At 53.2% G+C, this 20,717-nt stretch overlaps 3 protein-coding genes across 3 annotated transcripts in view; 1 reads left to right on the forward strand and 2 right to left on the reverse strand.

Moving 5' to 3' along the window:
• The window catches only part of LOC128062818 (zinc finger protein 850-like), a 782,010-nt gene that overhangs the window by 33,326 nt on the left and 727,967 nt on the right, over positions 1-20,717 (forward strand). The gene's annotated exons all lie outside the window — the stretch shown is intronic.
• SMIM17 (small integral membrane protein 17) lies at positions 89-4,979 on the reverse strand. Its single transcript, XM_052655293.1, has 3 exons — positions 4,817-4,979; positions 3,301-3,377; positions 89-199 (listed from the first exon to the last, which is right to left on the reverse strand). Exons 1-3 carry the CDS (start codon positions 4,977-4,979, stop codon positions 89-91), a joined length of 351 nt encoding a protein of 116 aa, XP_052511253.1.
• Positions 5,230-20,717, reverse strand: part of LOC128062819 (zinc finger protein 28 homolog) — a 148,776-nt gene continuing 133,288 nt past the window's right edge. Inside the window, exons 16-17 of the mRNA XM_052655255.1 lie at positions 16,809-17,910; positions 5,230-5,461 (exon numbers count right to left, since the gene is read on the reverse strand). Of these exons, the coding sequence (XP_052511215.1) occupies positions 16,839-17,910 (1,072 nt within the window). The 3' untranslated portion in view covers positions 5,230-5,461; positions 16,809-16,838. The remainder of the gene's footprint in view (positions 5,462-16,808; positions 17,911-20,717) is intronic.

Here is a 20,717-nt window from a genome sequence, read left to right on the forward strand (position 1 = left end):
TTCAAGACCTATTCCTGATTTTTTAAACCAGGGCTCTTCCTTAACATGACACAAGGCATCTATTTCAAAACAAGAGCCACCTTTATAGTTAAATGTGAAACATCATGGGCATCCCAGTTAAAACCAGGAACAGAAAGGTCACACACACCACCAAGACTATGGTCGTTTGCTGTGGAGCTTTGGACCACTCCACAAAGCCCTGAAACAGAAACAAAGAAAACGTATAAGTATCAGCGGGGGAGGGAGCCGCCATTGTCACTTGTAAAAACCTGGGATTACAGAACTGGGAAAGAAACAGTGTATCAGGGATTGCCCTGGTGGTCCAGTGGTTAAAACTCCATGCTCCCGGTGAAGGCGGCTGAGGCTTGACCCCTGGTCAGGGAACTGGATCCCACACGCTACAACTAAGAAGCAACCAAGAATTCACACAGGCAACTAAAGATCCCACATGCCTCAACTAAGACCCAGTGCAGCCAAATAAATAAAGAAAAATTTTAAAAAGAAAAAGAAATAGCCTGTCAGGTGTAGAGCTGTTTTAATGAAAAACTGCAAACACCCGGATGGGAGGGGAGCTTGGGGGAGAATGGGTACGTACGGCTGGGTCCCTTTGCTGTTCACCTGAAACCACCACAACATTGCTGATCAGCTATACTTTAGTACAAAATACAAAGCCTAAAGCTTGAAAAAAACACCAGAAATAAAATAAAACCATAGGTGTGCTGTCTCTTCCTCTCTCGGATATTCAAGAATAAACTTCCTGGGACTTCACTGGCGTCAGTGCCTGAGATTCTGAGCTCCCAATGCTGGGGGCCCCGGTTCAATCCCTGGTCAAGGAACTAGGTCGCACGTGCCGCAGCTAAGACCTGGCACAACTAACTAAATAAACATTTTTAAGAAAGGATAAACCTCCTGGCCCACAGAATTACTTTCTTCCCTTGAGCCATCCCACTGGGAGCCAGCACTTATTTCTACACTGCCAAGGTTGGTTGTCCAGCTTGCCTCCTCCCACCTTGTGTCAACAAAGCCTTTTTCTGGCTTGAGCCAGTCCAAGTTGGATTTCTGATATCTGATTGGCAGATGGGACCCTCACATGTTGCCAAGAGTGATTATATGCTTTCTTTCTAATACATAAAATAAATATGCAAGTAAAAGGACCACTGTTACTATTTCACATATTGGTGTCTTATGCCCCCACAAAGAAAGGTCTTCCAATGAAAGGAAAGTGTTCAATTGTTCTTTCTGGCTTTACTCAGAGTACTTGGATCAAACCACAGTAAGTAATTAGGGGATGGAGGGGTGAGTAGGCAGAGGGGTGGATGAAAGACGGCACATCCTTCCAACATCACCAAGTAGTAGATGCACGGATGGGTGAGTAGACAGATGTGTGGAGAGAAGGATGGGTGAGCGGGTGGGCCGAATGGATGGGGTGAGGGCATACGGATAAGGGTGAGTGGGCACACAGATAACTGCGTTATGGACTGACGGAGTGTGTGTGTGAATGAGCAGGCTGGGTGGGCGAATCAGAGGACAGATGGATGGAGCGTCCAATGGGTGGATGGATGAAGGATTGGTAGAAGGGTGAGTGGATGGGAGAGTTGATGGATGGATACAGAAGTGGATGGACGACCTCAGATGGATGCATGGGTGCATGATGGATGGATGGCTGGATGAATGGGTGATAGATGGATGGATGATGATGAATGGGTGATGGATGGGTGGATATGGATGGATGAACGGGTGATGGATGGGTGGATGATGATGGCTGGAGGGATGAATGGGTGATGGATGGGTGGATAATGGATGGTTGGATGGATGAATGGGTGATGGATGGATGGATGATGGTGGCTGGATGGATAATGGATGGACGGATGGATGGATGGGTGATGGATGGGTGGATAATGGATGGATGGATGAACGGGTGATGGATGGGTGGATGATGATGGCTGGAGGGATGAATGGGTGATGGATGGGTGGATAATGGATGGTTGGATGGATGAATGGGTGATGGATGGATGGATGATGGTGGCTGCATGGATAATGGATGGATGGATGGATGGATGGGTGATGGATGGGTGGATGATGGTGGCTGGATGGATAATGGATGGATGGATGGGTGATGGATGGGTGGATGATGGTGGCTGGATGGATAATGGATGGATGGATGGATGAATGAATGGGTGATGGATGGGTGGATAATGGATGGTTGGATGGATGAATGGGTGATGGATGGATGGATGATGGTGGCTGCATGGATAATGGATGGATGGATGGATGGATGGGTGATGGATGGGTGGATGATGGTGGCCGGATGGATAATGGATGGATGGATGGATGGATGAATGGGTGATGGATGGGTGGATAATGGATGGACGGATGGATGGATGGGTGATGGATGGGTGGATAATGGATGGATGGATGAACGGGTGATGGATGGATGGATGATGATGGCTGGAGGGATGAATGGATGATGGATGGGTGGATAATGGATGGATGGATGGAAGGATGGGTGATGGATGGGTGGATGATGGTGGCTGCATGGATAATGGATGGATGGATGGATGGATGGGTGATGGATGGGTGGATAATGGATGGATGGATGGATGGATGGATGGGTGATGGATGGGTGGATAATGGATGGATGGATGAACGGGTGATGGATGGATGGATGATGATGGCTGGAGGGATGAATGGATGATGGATGGGTGGATAATGGATGGATGGATGGATGGATGGGTGATGGATGGGTGGATGATGGTGGCTGCATGGATAATGGATGGATGGATGGATGGATGGGTGATGGATGAGTGGATAATGGATGGACGGATGGATGGATGGGTGATGGATGGGTGGATAATGGATGGATGGATGAACGGGTGATGGATGGATGGATGATGATGGCTGGAGGGATGAATGGATGATGGATGGGTGGATAATGGATGGATGGATGGATGGATGGGTGATGGATGGATGGGTGGAATGGGTATATGGATGAGTAGGCAGATGAAAGCTTGGGTGAATAAATGAGGGGACCATGAATGAGTGGCTAATTCATGAAGCATTTATGAGTGAAGGGTTGGAGGGTATACATGGATGGAGTTACACCGACCACCTGATACCCTCCACTCCACGTCTGACGACTATGGAACACGTCCTGTTTCCCACCAGAGACCTCGTGGGGCTCACATCCCCAGAGAGACTTTTGTGGGGCCAGGAAATTCCAGGCTGAGGAAGGGAGTGTGACAGTCCACTGAGAGCTGCAGAGAGGGGTCTCATCAAAAGAGGAAGGAATCCCCAGCTCACCTGGGCATCCTCAGACTCATCGTCTTCCTCCACCGAGCTCCACTCCTGGGGAACCACAGTCTCGGGAGAAGGTAGGTCTGGGCAAGGGCGGAAATGGAGGAGAAAGGAGTCATGAGTGAGCGAGCGGGCCAGCTGGATGGGTGCTGCTTTCTTCCCACCCACCGCACCTCTCCTGCTGAAATCCTGACACACACACACAGACACACACACACAGACACACACACACACAGACACACAAAGACACACAGTCACAGACACCACATACACACAGACACACACACACACAGACAGTCACACACACACAGACGCAGACACAGACACACACACCACACACACACATACACAGACACACACACACACACCATATACACACATACACAGAGACACAGACACACACACAGACATACAGACACACACACAGACATGCACACACACCACATACACACACACACAGACACACCACATACACCACACACACACATACACAGTGCATGTAAGTTGTTCAGGTGGGGTGGAGAGAAGAGGAGACCTGAGTTCTGATCCCATTTCTGCCACTAACGACCCAGGAGACTTGGACGGAGCCACCTGCTGTGACTCACCACCTGGGCCTCTATTCCACCGCCTGGTAAATGGGTACAATAGTTCCTTTCCTACAGCCCTCTGGCAAAAACTGAGTGAGGGAGCAGAAGAAAAGCCACAGAGTTAAGCCAGGAGGATGGAGGCTTCCCCAGCTTCCAGCCACCAGTGAAGGAATCTCCCCATATTCGAATCTCTACATTCTTGTCACCGTTCAACTGGAGAGAACCAGGGGTGGGACCAAAGACGGGTATTTCCCACTCTTTTGCACCCAGGTCCTGCCAGGAGCCCCGAACCCCCTCCTCGTTGCTGGAGTGATGTTTCTGTTCCCCACACCTTGGTCGCAGGCCTGCTTATCTCCCGGGGAAGAAGGAAGAACCCTTCCCTGGTAGAAGGTTCAGCTGTCATTCTGCTATGGGGGTGTCATATGGGTTGTCCCCATCTCAGCAAATGACGCCACTCTCTGTACACCCAAGAGCTGCTAGGTTGCCAGAAGAGGCTGAAAAAGTGCCTGTGACCTGGGGTCTTCCACATCTTGTTTGTCCTAAGAACCCTTCAACCACCCCGATGAGAAATAGCCTGGACAAGCCTGCTGGAGACACATGGCCATAAGTCAGCACCACCCAACCACCCAGACACCCCAGTAAGGATGTCTCACATGAACCAGCTGCCTTTTGATCCACTGCGGCTGCTCAGCGGGAGCAAACACAGGCAAGGGCAGCAGGACTATCCCCTGAGGCCACAAGCACTGCCAACCCGCAGAGTCATCGACAGATAGACTGGCTTTAAGCCACTCAGTTTTGGGCTGACTTGTTACACAGCAGAAAGCTGACTGACACGAGGCTCCATTTAAAAATGTGCTGAACGGAGCAGCAGGATGAAGTCCCCTTTCCCCAGGCTCTGCCATGGCCCCCGCCTCCCACGGGACCCTGGCCCTCACCTCTCTCGTCGCTGCCGCAGCCGGAGGCCCCAACCTCCACAGCCACCCAGTCCTTGGCGAAGGTGGCACGCTTCTCCCAGGCCTTGTTCTCCCGAGGCAGCAGCGTCTTTGCCCTCTCGGGCTCCAGCAGCCCCCGGACCTGCTCAGGTCTGAGGCCCTGCATCTCTTCAGAACGTGGAACTTGAGAGACAGGCTACTTCTCCCCCCCCGCTCCAGGGTCCTGCTGAGCTCCCCAGGGAGCAGGAGTTGGGGCCTGAGGACTGACAGACATTCAGTCACTCGACAAACATTTACAGAGCGCCAGCCCTGAGCCAGGATGATTCCTGGGCGCCAGGGAAACAGGATGCAGAGGTTAGCGCCAGCCCTGAGCCAGGATGATTCCTGGGCGCCAGGGAAACAGGGTGAGGAGGTTAGATAGCATCAGTGACTAGTGGACATGAATCTCAGCAAACTCCGGAGATAGTGAAGGACAGGGGAGACTGGTGGGCTGCAGTCCACGGGGTCACAAAGAGTCAGACACGACTGAGCAACCGAACAGCAACCCCCGAGACACAGCGCTGAGCGGAACAGTTTCCCTCTTGGGACTTGCTCTCTAGCGGCGGGAAGTGGGGCAGACAGACAACATGTCAAATGACGAAAAATACTCTAGAGACGAATAAAACAAGAAAGGGAATACGGAGTTTAGAGGGGATGGCCAGAGGGTGTTTCAGGCAAGTGTGCACACAAACACACACACACACTCCACACACACACTCCACAACCAACGCACAGACCCAGAAGCTTTTAGGAAAAGAGAGTACCCCACTCCCGGTAACCTCTCTGGCTGCAAAAAGAAGGACCCCAGTCTTCCCTCGAGCCCCCTGCAGCCTTGACTTTCTCCTCTGTGATCATTAAGAGGGAGGAGGAGGAGTATCTGACCGACAAGGATTTAAAAAATCTAATTTAGACACAACTAAGTGGCTGAGATTCCAAGGACTCAACACAGCGAGCCTGGGTTCCATCCCTGGTCAGGGAACTGACCCACGTACCACAACTACAGATCCCGCATGCCGCCAGCAAGCCCTGAGCGCTGTAACTAAGGCCTGACATAGCCAAAAACACATAAATAAATGCTTTAAAATGATATGCTCTTTAATACTCTCATTTTATATCTTGTCAACTTGACAAGTGACAGCCTCCTGAATTTCAAGTTGGCAAGATATAAAATGAGAGTATGAAAGAATATTTCCTCTTAAACTAGATTTTTTTTCTTGTCTCCTCCATCCCCCGCCCCCTCACCTGCATTCTCTCCACTTTCCATGCCTTCCCACCCTTCAGCTAAAACACACGGTTAATTACAGCTCATACTAAAGCCAAAACACAGTGTCAGCAAGGACCTGCCGAAGGGCGCAGGGAACTCGAGTCAGTGTTCTGCGACAAGCCCAACGGGCAAAGGGCAGAGGCAAGTGCAAGCGCAACTGACCCACCTCCCTGAAGACCTGAGACGGAGGCGGCACTGCGAGCCAGCTGCACCCCAATACGGAACAAGAATTACACAGCCCAAAGCAATCAGCGCTACTCCCTACTGGGGCTGTCTCGCTACTTTCCCGCCAAGGCTAGTTTTTGCTTTTGTTTTCTTGGGAAACGTTGTCTGTGCTCACAGCCTCCTCTCCGCACCCCCTCCACACTCCCCAGCCCACAACACAGTTGCAAACGGGCAGCTCCCGGGTCTAACCTGCCCCCACCACCTGTGCGGTTGGCTTACACGATGTCTTCCTTTCAAGCGTTTGAAACAATTATTGGCATTTTAAAATGCAGACGATGTCAACTGAACATACAGATTTCCAGCGTTTCCTCAAGAAATCAAAAGATGGGGGCCACTGGGCCCGCGTCTTCACGGGTAAACAGCGGCTGGGCGGAACGGGGCGGCTTGTCCACACAGAGCCCCCGAGCGCCTTTGCCGCAACTCCGCTGCTGCGTTTCCTCTCGCCCGCGCGCCTCCGTTGAGACCTCTTCATGTTTTCCTTACAACAGAGAATTTCTTGGACCTGTATTTCATTTTCACTTTCAGAAGAGTCAAAGTCAAAGACAGAAGGGGAAAGGGGGCTCTCGATTTAGTGTTTTACCCTCAGCCTGTTTGTGTTGTCTGCTGAACTGCGTGCGGGATCTTAGTTCCCGCATCAGGGATCGCACCTGTGCCCTCTGTATTGGGAACATGGTGTCCTAACCACTGAACCACCAGGAAGCCCCTGCACTCTTTTTCTAAATGCTTATTCAGGAGTATACTCAGTGGGTTACATTATGCAAGGCGGCTAATACACGCAACGTCCTAGAACAAGAACGTAAAGCCGGCTTTAGCCTCTCGAGGTAAATGACCACCTATCAAGTGGTGAACCGTGTGTTTTAGGTGAGGGGTAAGAAGGCCTGGGAAGTGGAGAGAATGCAGGTGAGGCGGCGGGGGATGGAGGAGACAAGAGTCCCCGACCCAAGTCAGAAGATGCAGAACCCGATTCATGTAGGACGGAGGAGGGGCACAGGACAGAGAGAAATCTGCGGGTGTGACAGGGGTGTGTGTGTGTGAGTTCACACCTAAGAGCCTCAACTATTATCTTATCATATTATCATAGTAACGGGTCATCCTCTGAGAAGGACGGACCACGAGAGTATTGCAACCAAACTGGCTCTACTATTGGCTTTAGCAGGTGTATAAGACAATGGATTGTCGTCTTTATTATCTGTTGGCTTTAGTAGGTGTATAGGACAATGGATTGCCATCTATTATCTGTTGGCTTTAGCAGGTGTATAGGACAATGGATTGTCGTCTTTATTATCTATTGGCTTTAGCAGGTGTATAGGACAATGGATTGTCATCGTTATTGGCTTTAGTAGGTGTATAGGACAATGGATTGTCATCTTTATTATCTATTGGCTTTAGCAGGTGTATAGGACAATGGATTGTCATCGTTATTGGCTTTAGCAGGTGTATAGGACAATGGATTGTCGTCTCTTTGGCTGCAATGTGTTAAGCATTATATACGAGGTAGTATCTAGTTTGTTTCAGGTGGAAAGTATCTATTTCCATTTTGAATGTGTTTGGACTAAACAAACAATAAACTACGGATGTCTGAAAAGAGGAGGAGGAGGACGGAACGCAGTAACCACCACCTCCACCGCAGTAAAGTAACACTGCAACCACCGCCCCTGGCGCACCCCGGGGTTAGCACTGCGGAGAACTCGGCGTCTTCCCATAACCTCATCCTCGCCGCCGGCCACTCTCCGCGGCAGCTACTGTCACAAGTCTGTGTGTTACAGACTGGGAAGGCCCTTGAACAAAGGCACGCAGCTAACGGGAGCCAGGCAGGGGCCCTAAACCAGACCAACTCCAGTGCGCGCGCTCCTCGCCCGTGCAGGTGGCACACACGTGCCCAGGCAGACACACGCCGCACACATGCTCGGGGGCGCACGCGCGGGCACACAGGTACGACGCGGTTAACACGCGGGTCCCGCGAGCTCAGACACCTGACTCCCGCCAGACCCGAGCACCCACACACGCAGCTGACGCGCCAGGCAGGCAGGGCGGTACCTGGTTCCTCGCAAAGAGGCTAAAACCCCCGTGCGACCCGCAGGAGGCGGGCACACAGGGCGGGACGGAGAAACCGGGCGAACCGCAGCCCCAGCCCAGCCCATTGCCCTGGACACTGCCCCCCACCCCCCACCAGACCCACACCCCCTGGGGCGCCTTTTCTTCCTCACCCCGTGCGCATTCCCACTCGCACCCATCCACGCTCACACGCGCGCGTCCCCGGCCCGCCGTCCGAGCCCCCAGCCCCTTTTCCCTGCCCCGCTCCTGCCCGCGGGGTCCCACGGAGGACTCACCCTTCCTACACACACCCTGTGCAGCGCCGCAGAGCTGGCGCCGCAGGGACCGCGGCTGCGCAGACGCGGAGGCTGCGGGCGGGAGGTGGGGAAGTTGGAGAGAGCGAGCGGCCTTCTCCCCTCCGGCCCCCACCTTCCGGGGAGCCAGCGCCTGCAGGGACAGGCGAGGAGAGCGGAGGGGCGACGGCGACCACGTGTCAGCAGCGTGGCACGCGGTGAGCCGGGGCCAGAGTGGAACGAGCCTTCCAGCCCCGGCCGGACGACGTCCCCGGGTGCGGACGCCCACCGAGACCAGCGACTTCCCAGGCCCCTTGGTGGCTCCTAGTCTACAACCAGCACCTGGGGTGGGGGGAGGCGGGAGGAGATGGGGCAGAGGTGTGACAGTGCGCGGGCTCTGAGGCCAGACCCCTCCCGTCAGAGACTGCCTTTGCCACTAGCTTGTCCTTGGGTGTGTCACTTGTCATTTAACTGCCTCAGTTTCCCATTCTGTTAAGTGGGAAGAATTACGCTTACCACCTGCCAGCACTGCTCTGAAAAAGTAAAGTAAAAGGAAAGTAAAGTAAAGTAAAAAGTAAAGAAGGTATATACTCCACTTAACAGCTATTAACTGTGGTTGCTAAGTTGCTCAGTCATGTTTGACTCCTTGTGACCCCATGGACTGTGGCCCACCAGGCTTCTCTGTCCATCAGGTTTCCCAGGAAGGAATACTGGAGTGGGTTACCATTTCTTTCGTCAGAGGATCTTCCCAACTCAGGGATCGAACCCTAGTCTCTTGCATTGGCAAGCGGATTCTTACCACTGAGCCACCAGGGAAGCCCCTCTTAGCTGTTAGCTGCTATTATTATCAATAATACAATACAATGAACTCTGCCAAATCGCTCTCCTGGAGGCTGTATCAAAACTTAAAAATTTTTGACAAAGTCATAGTTGGGGAGGGTGGAAACAGCCTTCCTTTAGAGTCTTATTTTCTTTTTTTAAAAAATCCTTTACTTATTTGGCTGCACCAGGTCTTGTTGTGACATACAAACTCTTGGAAGAGCCCCTGCTTGACACAGTGAGAGAAAACCCGTGCAGGAGTGAAGACCCAGCACAGCCAAACCAACTTAAACCAAAAACAACTTGGGCCAGCACATATGACCACCGTTCTGGCAGAAGTCGAGTGCTGTTGACATCTCTTCAGGGCTCCATGACTAGCTGAAAATTCATTCATTCGACAAATAATTATGAAACAGCTACTATGTGCTTCATGCTTGTTTTGGGTGACCAGGCCCGTCAAGATATATGGCTTAATAAAGTTTACATGCTAGTAATGATGTTAGACAAAAGGCAAATAAATAAAAAAAAAACAAAATATAGTTTGTGCTAATTCTATGAAATATGCGATGTAATCGATGGGACAGTAATGGTGAGGCCACTTTAGATGGGAGTTGCTTTTTTGGCCACACTTCAAGGCACGGGGATCTTAGCTTTCTGACCAGGGATCAAACCTGCGCCCCCTGCAGTGGACGTGTGGAATTGTAACCACTGGATCACTAGAGAAGCCCGGGAGGTGATCTTTTTTAAGCAGCGGCGGCAGCATTTTGAGCTTATCCCTGAAAGGTGGCGAGGAGCCAGTTATGCAAGAACTTGTGGCAGGGAGAATAGCATGCACAAAGGTCCAGAGGGACAACAGGGAGGCCAATGTGACCAGAGTGGTCAGGCAAGGGAGAGAGTGATGGGGGATAATGTCAGAGAGGCATCCAGGGTTTTGAAAGCCACAGTAACATCTTTGAATGTTATTGTAGGTGTGCTGGGAATCCATGGAAGGGTGAGATATAATACGATTTAAAATGTCAAAGCATCACTAAATAATACAAGAAATGATATAGAAGGGGCTATAGGTTTGGTGACTTCCCAAGGTGGCACAGCAGTAAAGAACCCAGCTGCCAATAAGAGACGTGGGTTCCATCCCTGGATAGGGAAATCCCCTGGAGGAGGCAATGACAACCCACTCCAGTATTCTTGCCTGGAGAATCCCATAGACAGAGGAGCCTGGCGGGCTAGTCCATGGGGGCACGAAGAGTTGGACACGACTGAGCGCTCACTGGTCTTCATCATCACAGGCACAGTGGGAGGGTCAGTTAAGTTGCTGCAGTGAACCAGGTGAGAAACGATGGAGTGAGGCAGTGACACTGTATGTGAGAAAACAGCAGACAGATTCAATGAATAGTTTAGAGTTGAAGCTGAGAGTCCTCAAGCACGGGTGGAATGAGAGGAAAGACTTTCGAGCTTTGAACCTGGCCAGTTGAGTGCCCTGTGGTGCACTAAGTAGGAACACGTTTGTGTGTGTGTGTGGAGAAAATCCAAATTCCGTTTGGTGCATGTTAAATGTTCAATGCCCGAGTTTCTGAGATCAGCACCGGGAGAGACTGGATTACTCAGATATCAGCATTCAAGGACCCTGTGGGTGAGGGTTGGGTGTGGGCTCCAAACTCTGCTCAAAAAGGACATGCATCCAGCAGGCGGTGCTGGTTCAGTCGCTAAGTCATCTCCAATTCTGCAACCCCATAGACTGCAGCCCACCAGGCTCTTCTGTCCATGGAATTCTTGGAATTCCAAGAACACTGGAGTAGGTTGCCATTTCCTTCTCCAGGGGATCTTACCGACCCAGGGATCGAACCCTGGTCTCTTGGAATGCAGGCGGATTCTTTATGGCTGAACCACCAGGAAGTTCTGCATCCCGCAGAGGCCAATGGGGAAAGTAGGTTTCCTGCTCTGTCCGTGGTGCTGAAACCCTGCAGGTGGACCTATCCGTGGTGCTGAACCCGCTGCGCGTGCGCTGTCCGTGGTACTGAACCTCTAGGCAAACGAGCTGGAGATTCTCTCCTCCTCCTCCCTCCCTTCCTCCTTCTCTGTCACTTTTCAAAGTACCCATCCTCCTGACCCTGCTGGTGCCTGGAAACAAAGCTCTCTGGGCTCTGGGGAGCGTGGGATGAATGCAAAAGAGCGAAAAACAAATGAAGAAACTGCAGAGTCATTTTGCTTCTTAGGACGGCAGGACCTGGCTATTACTTACTGGAATTACTGACACAAAGTTTTCAAAGCATCTGTGATAGAGAAACGTACAAATGTATAAAGAGGCAAACAAGGGAAAGATATGCCAGGACTCAGGTTGTTGGTTACGTTGGATTGGGGGCAGCAGGGAAATGAGATGGGGAATGCTCGATGAGTACATATGTGTGTGCGTGCGTGAATACATGTGTGTGTGTGCGTGCGTGAGTACGTGTGTGTGCGTGCGTGAGTACGTGTGTGTGTGTGTGCGTGCGCGCGCACTCAGTCGCTAAGTCGTGTCTGATTCTCTGTGACCCCATGGACCGTAGCTCGTCAAGCTCCTCTGTTCATGGGATTTCCCAGGCAAGGATACTGGAGTGGGTTACCATTTCCTTCTCCAGGGGATCTTCCAGAACCAGGGATCGAAACCATATCTTCTGCACTGCAGGTGGATTCTTTACTACTGAGCCATCAGGAAAGCCCCTATATAACTTATATGTAACTTACTGACGAAGCTTCGTTTTGATCTTGTGAGGTGGGAACTGCAAGAAGGATATTATTGTAATTTATATAAACACATCAGGCGTATATTTTATGCTACCTTGAATTATAAACATTTGAAATCAGGACCTTTTTAGAGGCACTTTTTGAAATGACAAGGAGCCTGTTGCAATTTAAAAAACCTCAAAAATCCATACTTGCAAATGATTGTGTAAACTGTTATTTTTGTATCATTTTAGTTGGTGAATAAACGTGCCAACCATCTTTCATTAGGATTAGACTCAAATTATGTGGGATTTGAACTGGGTAAGATTTAAAAAAGAAATTTTTTTTTTTGCCATGCCACAGGGCACGTGGGATCTTAGTTCCCTGACCGTGGATCAAACCCACGCCCCCTGCACTGGAAGCATGGAGTCTTAACCACTGGACCATCAGGGAAGAGCCGAAAACCTACTAATTTTGTTACAATGATTAACAAGGTCAAAAGTTCGTGACAGATCATCAGATCTCTCTCTCCTCTGACTGCGGTATCTTAGTTCCCCGACCAGGGACTGAATCTTTGCCAACTGCAGTGGCAGCATGGAGTCTTGACCATGGGGCCACCAGGGAAGCCCCAAGACCCTCAGACCTCAGCGTGGCAAAACTCAGGGATAAAGCTGGTTTTGCCTGAATTCCAGGTTCACAGGAAGCGTTTTCTTATTTGGGCATCAGGAGTTAAGGGTGCAAACTAACTTTCCTTCCTGACTATGGCACACTGTGACAGGGTGTGGGCAGGGCTGGTTTCTCCGGAGGCCTCTCTCCTTGGCTTGCAGATGGTGGTCCTCCTGCGGCCTCTTCATGCGTCTGTCGCTCTGCCTCCGTGCGGCCTCATGTTTCTCTCTCAGGAGGACACAAGGCCTTGTTTCAGCACCCAGCCATATGACCTCGTAGAGTCCTATTTATCTTCAATGCAGTCACGTTCTGAAGTCACTGGGTGTTAAGGTCTCAGCATTCGAATTTCAGGGGAACATGTGCAATCTACAGCATCTCCAGACTGCTAGAAACTGAGCCTTTTATAACCGTGGCTGCTGTCTCCCTGGTACTGGCGAGCGTGAGCACTCACTTTGCATTTTGGGGTGCAGGGGAGACAGCGACCCCTCCTCCCCCCATCCCCTCTTCACTTTCCTTCCTGCTGCTGAGTCAGTCCTGCCAGAGATCGCATTTCCCACTTGTAACCAGGAGGGGGCATGAACCCCTCCAGTGGGAGGTGCTGAGACTGCTGTATCCAGGAAAGCCTGGGCCTCGGCCAGCTGCCTTTCCCCAGCCACTACCTGTATGCCAACCCCCAGGGCATCTCCAGAAGCCGGGGACTGGAGGTGAGTGGTTGCGGGGACTGACTACACGATCTGCCTGGACAGGCCGTCAAATGCAGCCCGAGGGATGGTCATCTCCACTTCGTCCTGGACGTGCCCCTGGACCACATCTCCCAGCCGCCACGTAGGTCTGAGGGGAGCCAGCTGTGAACCACGAGGCACGTGAGGGGACACACGAGGCTGCTTCTCCTCCGGGTGCTGAGATGTGGATCACACTCACCTCCTCCAGGCTGGAATGTTCATGGGCTGGCAGCCGGCTCTGACCAGCCCTGCGTCCCCAGGGATGGAGGTCCCAAATGACCACAAGAAGTGGGACTGCATGGGTGTTTTGGTCTGAAACAGAGGTGAGGGAGCGGGAGAGAGACGGAGTGCGAGGGCAGGGGCTCTGCTGTCTGCAGCTCCGTGCTGCCGGGGCCTGCCGCTTGGCTGCACCCGACTGCCCTACTGTCGACGCCGGAGATGCCCACTCATTGAGTCGCTCAGTTATGTCCTGTTCCTCTGCGAGCCCACGGACCATAGCCCGCCAGGCTCCTCTGTCCATGGGGTTCTCCAGGCAAGAATACTGGAGTGGCTTGCCTTTACTTCCTCCAGGGGATCTTCTCGACCCAGGGATAGAACCTGTGTCTCCTAAATTGGCAGGAGGGTTCTTTACCACTGAGCCAGCTGGGAAGCCCAGAGACACCCACTACCCCCATTTTAAAGTACAGTGAACTATGGCACAGAGGGCTACAAGGAGCCTGCTGAGTCACGGCAGGTGCTCACCCACCTGTGTCCACCCAGGGCTCGCCCAGCTGTGCCCGCCCGGGGCTCGCCCGCCTGTGTCCACCCAGGGCTCACACTTGCCCTGGGGGTCAAGTCACTCTCCTGGCCACACACCAACCCCCCAGCCCCGAGCAGGAAACCTGGTCACGTGACATCTGGTCTTGCCGATGGAGACCAAAGTCAGAGCAAAGAGATGTGACCTGGAGCCTCTTGGGCTCCACCCCCATCCCGGGGTCAAGAGAGCCCAGAGGACAGAAAGGACTGAGGGCCCTCCCGGTGACCGCAGCAGTGAGAGGGCTTTCCAAAGAAAATGTCAGAACAGACATTTGTGGTGCAGCGGAACTCCACAGTCATGGCAAAAGCCAGAGGGGCCATCCGACTTCAAACGTTAGCCTCCAGCAGCGTGGTGGCCTTGGGGCTGGCTTCCACAAGCCGCCTACTTCTCCCTGACCGGGACGTGGGTGCAACAGACCCCAGTGGTTTCAGTCTGATCTGGGCAGTCACTCCTACTCATTCCCCTTCCCCAGCTACTATTTCAGGGATGAGGGCGAGACCCAGATCTAAGCCAAGCAGCACATGGCGTTCCTCTCCTCAGAATAATCAGTTCCTGGTGAGTACAACTGAAAGGAACTTAAGTGTTGTTGTTTTGCCAATGACTGGAAGAGGCCTGTCTCCAGCTGGATGTTTCTGAGGAAATGTGTCAAGAGGAGCTGCTGGAAACCACACGAAGCCGTGAGGGAAGCCAGTCTGAGGAGGCCGCCAGTGGGCGAAGTGAGTCAGGGCACCTGGACCAAGCCCACCCTGATGCCCACACCCTGCCAGACCTTCAAAACCTATTCATGTTTATACATGGCTGAGTGGCTGCTCTTTTGACCTGCAACACGAAGTGCACTTACTGATATGTAAAAAGTGGAAGTGAAAGTTCCTCAGTCATGTCCGACTCTTTGCGACCCCGTGGACATACAGTCCATGGAATTCTCTAAGCTAGAATTCCAGAGTGGGTAGCCTTTCCCCTCTCCAGGGGATCTTCCCAACCCAGGGATCGAACCCAGGTCTCCCGCATCGCAGGCGGATTCTTCACCAGCTGAGCCACAAGGGAAGCCCAAGAATACTGGAGTGGGTAGCCTACCCCTTCTCCAGCGGATCTAAGCGGTTGCTTAGAATGAATTATTTATTCTTCATGAACACTGGTGTCAGGAAGTGTGGGACATTCAGACACACCAGGATATTTGTGACCAGTAGCACCGAGCATTAAAATAACAAAAGCGGTGGAAAAGGCCCTGGTGTTCCCTGGAGGTCTAGTGGTTAGGGCTCTGGGTTTTCACTGCCTTAACCTGGGTTCGGTCTTTGCCTGGGGAACTGAGATCCTGCAAGCCTGCAGCAAAACCAACCAACCAACCGAACAAACAACCCCAAACCAACCAACCGAACAAAACAGGCCCCAGAAAGAGGGGACTTGGGGAACTGTGTATACACAAAGCTTCAGGTCAAGCTGAGGACATTCCTTCAAGTTCAACTGCAGAACCAGCTATGAGAAGAGGCCCCGGCGCGCAAGCGCGTCAACCCCAGCATCGAACCCGGGGTCTTAGGCCTGCCGCTACTTGCTCCCCCACCTTCTCCCACAAGCACCGAAGCCGACTTTGGCTGAACACACCGTCCCTGTTCCTTTCTCGTCTGATGCCTTTAAAATGGCGTTGGACTTCCTTCGTGAAGTGTTATGAAAAAAATTTGAACAGACCACCATGGGAAACTTTGGCATCTGAAGCAATTACTGTTATTGCTACCTCGAAAAAAAAAAATTTCCCCCCTCACAAATAACTTGCCAGCTTCTACCGCTTATTAGCTTGGGGTGGGGTGAGCTCTTCCGGAACAGTTTAGCGAGACTGCAGCGGGGCTGGGATGTGGAAAGATGAAGGATCCCCCTCTAGATCTTAGGGAGCTCACAGACAGTGACCACCTTGTTAGGACTAGACCGCGGGTGTGTGTGCCAAGAGGAGAAATGTCCCCACGCTCGCATCCAGACACCTCCTCCACGCCCCTACCCAAGGAAGACCGGAGGCTGGAAACGCTCCAGCCCGGCGCTTATCTACTGAGAGCTCGGGTCGGAACTCTGGCCCCCTGGGTTCCTGGTGCTCCCCTGGGTTTCCAGCCACATTCAGCTTCGCAGCGTTCCCAGTACACTGGGCACGGAGGAGCTTGCCTTCTGGTCCGGAGGTGAGGACGCCGGGGCCAAGGAGCGCGCGTAAAGCGGGAGCCGGTCCTGGACCCCCACATTCTAAGATTGTGTGGGGCTGTGCCACCCTGGGCCCCCAAGTCATAGCGCCCCCGCTTACAGCCGAGGTAAGGGCCCGCCCACTTGGTGGAGGTTCACGCTAAGGACCCCACCCACCTGGCGGAGACTCCGAGGTTAGGACCACGCCCACCTGGCGGAGACTCCGCGCAGAGGACCCCGCCCATCTGGGGGGAGACTCCGAGCCTAGGACCCTGTTCACCTGGTGCAGACTGGGGGGCGCCCAGCCTCCCTAGACGTGGACCCTCAGGTGCCGCGTGAGGTTGGTGTTCCGGCTGAAGGTCTTCCCGCACTCGCCGCACGCGTAGGGCTTCTCCCCGGTGTGGATCCTCTGGTGCACGGTGAGCGAGGAGTTCTTGATGAAGGCCTTGCCGCACTGCGCGCATCGGTAGGGCTTCTCGCCCGTGTGGATGCGCTGGTGCTCGATGAGGTAGGCGCTCTGGCCGAAGGCCTTCCCGCACTCGCCGCAGGCGTAGGGCTTCTCGCCGGTGTGGCCCGCCTGGTGCACCACCAGCGACGAGCGGCCCGTGAAGTGCTTCTTGCAGACGGGGCAGGCGTAGGGCTTCTCGCCCGTGTGCAGGCGCTGGTGCTGCGTCAGGGCCGAGTTCTTGCTGAAGGCCTTGCCGCAGCGGCCGCACTCGAAGGGCTTCACGCCGATGTGCAGCCGCTGGTGCTGGATCAGGTAGGAGCTCTGGCTGAAGGCCTTGCCGCACTCGCCGCACGCGTACGGCTTCTCGCCCGTGTGGTTGCGCCGGTGCAGCGTCAGCGACGAGCTCTTGTTGAAGGCGCGGCCGCAGTCCCCGCAGGGGTAGGGCTTCTCGCCCGTGTGCGTGCGCCGGTGCTCCGTGAGGTGCATGCGCTGGCTGAAGGCGCGCCCGCACTCCCCGCACGCGTACGGCTTCTCGCCCGTGTGCGTGCGCCGGTGCACCAGCAAGTGCATGCTCTGGCTGAAGGCCTTGCCGCAGTCCCCGCACGCGAACGGCTTCTCGCCCGTGTGCACCCGCTCGTGCTGGGCGAGGGACGAGGTCTTCCGGAAGGCCTTGCCACAAGCGCCGCACGCGTAGGGCTTCTCACCGGTGTGCGTGCGCTGGTGCACCGTCAGGTTCATGCGCTGGCTGAAGGCCTTGCCGCAGTCCCCGCAGGCGTACGGCTTCTCGCCCGTGTGCACGCGCAGGTGGATGGTCAGCGACGAGCGCTCCAGGAACTGCTTCCCGCACGCGTCGCACCGGAAGGGCTTCTCGCCGGTGTGGATGCGCTGGTGCTTCGTCAGCGACGAGCTGCGGCCGAAGGCCTTGCCGCACTCGCTGCAGCCGTACGCGCTCTTCTCCGCGTCCGGCCTGGAGGGATTCCCGAGCTCCGAGTGACCTGCGAGGCCCTTTCCCCGCATGGCCGACCCGGGGGGCGCTGGGGGGCACTCGGGGGCCGACTCCCGGGAGGTTCCCCGCCGTCCCTGACGGGTCCGAGCGCTCCCCCGCGGCGTGTCCACGCGGTCACCCTGCATGCGCGCTCCGCCCAGGGCGGCACCCCCGGCCCCGTGCCTCACGGGCCCTTCTGTGGATGGTCCGTCTTCCGAAATCTCCTCCTTCGGGCCCGCTTCTTTCACTGCGGGCCAAGTGTCCACGTCTGCATGGGGAGAAGGAAGAGAGGAGGAAACACGCGGGTTAGTACTGGAAGGAAGCGGTTTCCCAAACCCGGGGATAGATAAACCGCGGGCCACAGACGGAGCCTCTAAAAGCATAGCAATACGCTGGCGGGACACGCGGCTCGAGCGGGCAGAATCGACCGAGGAGGGGAGCTGACAAGGGGTGTTCCTTTGGGAGCTCGGAGGAGGGCACGGGGCGGGCCAGAAGGCTCACAAATCCGAGTAAGGGGTTGCTCCAAGGTCCATCCTTAACATCCCCTACCGGTTAGGCTTCTGGGAGTATCAGCTTTTATTAGAAAGGATACCAATACAGCTGCGGTTGGCGGCGTGTGAAGGTTACCCCGTCTTCCAGCTCCATCCCTCCCCACCGCGCCCGGCGTGGGGGGGGGGGGGGCCCTCACTCCCATCCTCAGATGCCCAGTTCTGGGGCGCAGGTACCCCTGTGGGCTGGCTCCAGACCTCTTCTTTTCACACATCCATCCTTCCTTGCAAATCACGGCCAAGGCGAGTCTCCAACCCCCTCCTACAGGTATCCTGTTCATTTCTATTTCCAGTCTGAGTTCCGTTAGTGGGAACTCTGTATCCTAGACGTAATGGCCCCATTCCTGACATTTAAAAACTGAGATCTTAGCAACGTCATGAAAAGTGTGAGGACACAGTCACTAAAAGCCCTTATTTCTGTGAGGCAATGAAAAGCATATACATTGCCACCTGGCCTCACCAGTACTGGAATTTTAGAACCCCTCGGCTAAGTGAGGCGAGGCCTTCACGGCCTGGACTTAAGGAGCTTCTTCTTTTTAAAAAAGGTACTTGTCTTTAATTGGAGGATGACTGCTTCACAATGTTGCGTTGGTTCAGTGTCTTCTGTATGCTGATGCCTCTCGAGGCTACGTGCCACCCCTCCCCCCAAACTCCTGAGAGTCCCTTGGACTTCAACGAGATCAACCAGTCAATCCTAATGGGAATCAATCCGTGAATATTCATTGGAAGAACTGAAGAAAAGTTATGACCATCCTAGATAGCATATTCAAAAGCAAAGACATTACTTTGCCGACTAAGGTCCGTCTAGTCAAGGCTATGGTTTTTCCAGTGGTTGTGTATGGATGTGAGAGTTGGACTGTGAAGAAGGCTGAGCGCCGAAGAATTGATGCTTTTGAATTGTGGTGTTGGAAAAGGCTCTTGAGAGTCCCTTGGACTGCAAGGAGATCCAACCAGTCCATTCTGAAGGAGATCAGCCCTGGGATTTCTTTGGAAGGACTGATGCTAGAGCTGAAACTCCAGTACTTTGGCCACCTCATCCGAAGAGTTGACTCATTGGCAAAGACTCTGATGCTGGGACGGACTGGGGGCAGAAGGAGAGGGGACGACAGAGGATGAGATGGCTGGATGGCATCACTGACTCAATGGACATGAGTCTGAGTGAACTCCGGGAGTTGGTGATGGACAGGGAGGCCTGGAGTGCTGTGATTCATGGGGTCACAAAGAGTCGGACACGACTGAGCAACTGAACTGATGCTGAAACTGAAGCTCTAATACTTTGGCCACCTAATGCGAAAAGCCAAATCACTGGAAAAGACCCTGATGCTGGTAAAGATTGGGGGCAGGAGGAGAAGGGGATGACAGAGGATGAAATGGTTGGATGGCATCACCAACTCGATGGACATGAGTTTGAGCAAACTCTGAGAGACAGTGAAGGACATGGAAGCCTGGTGTCCTGTGGTCCATGGGGTTGCAAAGAGCCAAATACAACGTAGCAACTAAACAACAACAAGGGACACTGTTCCATGTCACTGCCTACAGAGTGCTCATCTTTGAAAACCATGGTTTCTATCATATGGCTACACCTTGATACGTTAGTCAGTCTTGTATAGGTGGACATTTAGGTCATTTCTTTCCCCCCTCCCCCATGGAAAACTCTGCACACTCAGAGAAAGATTTCTTAAAGGATAGATCTCTAAAAATGGAATAGTTGAAAATTTGGCTGATAATGCCAAGCTGTCCTCCAAAAGAGTTGTCCCAACATTATACCCCTAAAAGGACAGAGTCCCTTTCTGATAACTTCATAATTCAGGCTATTGTTCTTTACCATCTCTGTGTACCTCATGAGCAAAAACTATTTCTTTGCCTCAGTTTATATGAATAGTTCTTTGACTACTAGTAAGGTTTAAAGAGGCTTGCCCGATGGCTCAGCAGGTAAACAATCCACCGGCAATGCAGAAGACACAGGACACATGGGTTCGATAACTGGGTTGGGAAGATCGCCTGGAGAAGGAAATGGCAACCACTCCAGTATTCTTGTCTGAAAAATTCCATGGACAGAGGAGCCTGGTGGGCTACAGTCCATGGAATCACAAAGAGTCAGACATGACTGAGCAACTAAGCACAAGGTTTAAAAATCTTTTATAAAGTGTGATCCCATGTATTTCCACATCTATGAATTGCATTCAGCCTTTTTCGTGTTTATTCTTA

Source organism: Budorcas taxicolor, chromosome 18 (genome assembly GCF_023091745.1).
Source record: "Budorcas taxicolor isolate Tak-1 chromosome 18, Takin1.1, whole genome shotgun sequence".
NCBI classification, from domain to species: Eukaryota; Metazoa; Chordata; class Mammalia; order Artiodactyla; family Bovidae; genus Budorcas; species Budorcas taxicolor.

Bases quoted from the DNA above. Each gene is read 5' to 3' on its own strand.
- SMIM17 (XM_052655293.1), bottom strand. From the start codon at position 4,979: ATGCAGGGCCTCAGACCTGAGCAGGTCCGGGGGCTGCTGGAGCCCGAG. The intron at 3,378-4,816 runs GTGAGGGCCAGG...GCCCTTGCCCAG, and splicing joins CTGCGGCAGCGACGAGAGAG to ACCTACCTTCTCCCGAGACT. The intron at 200-3,300 runs GTGAGCTGGGGA...TTTCTGTTTCAG, and splicing joins ATGAGTCTGAGGATGCCCAG to GGCTTTGTGGAGTGGTCCAA.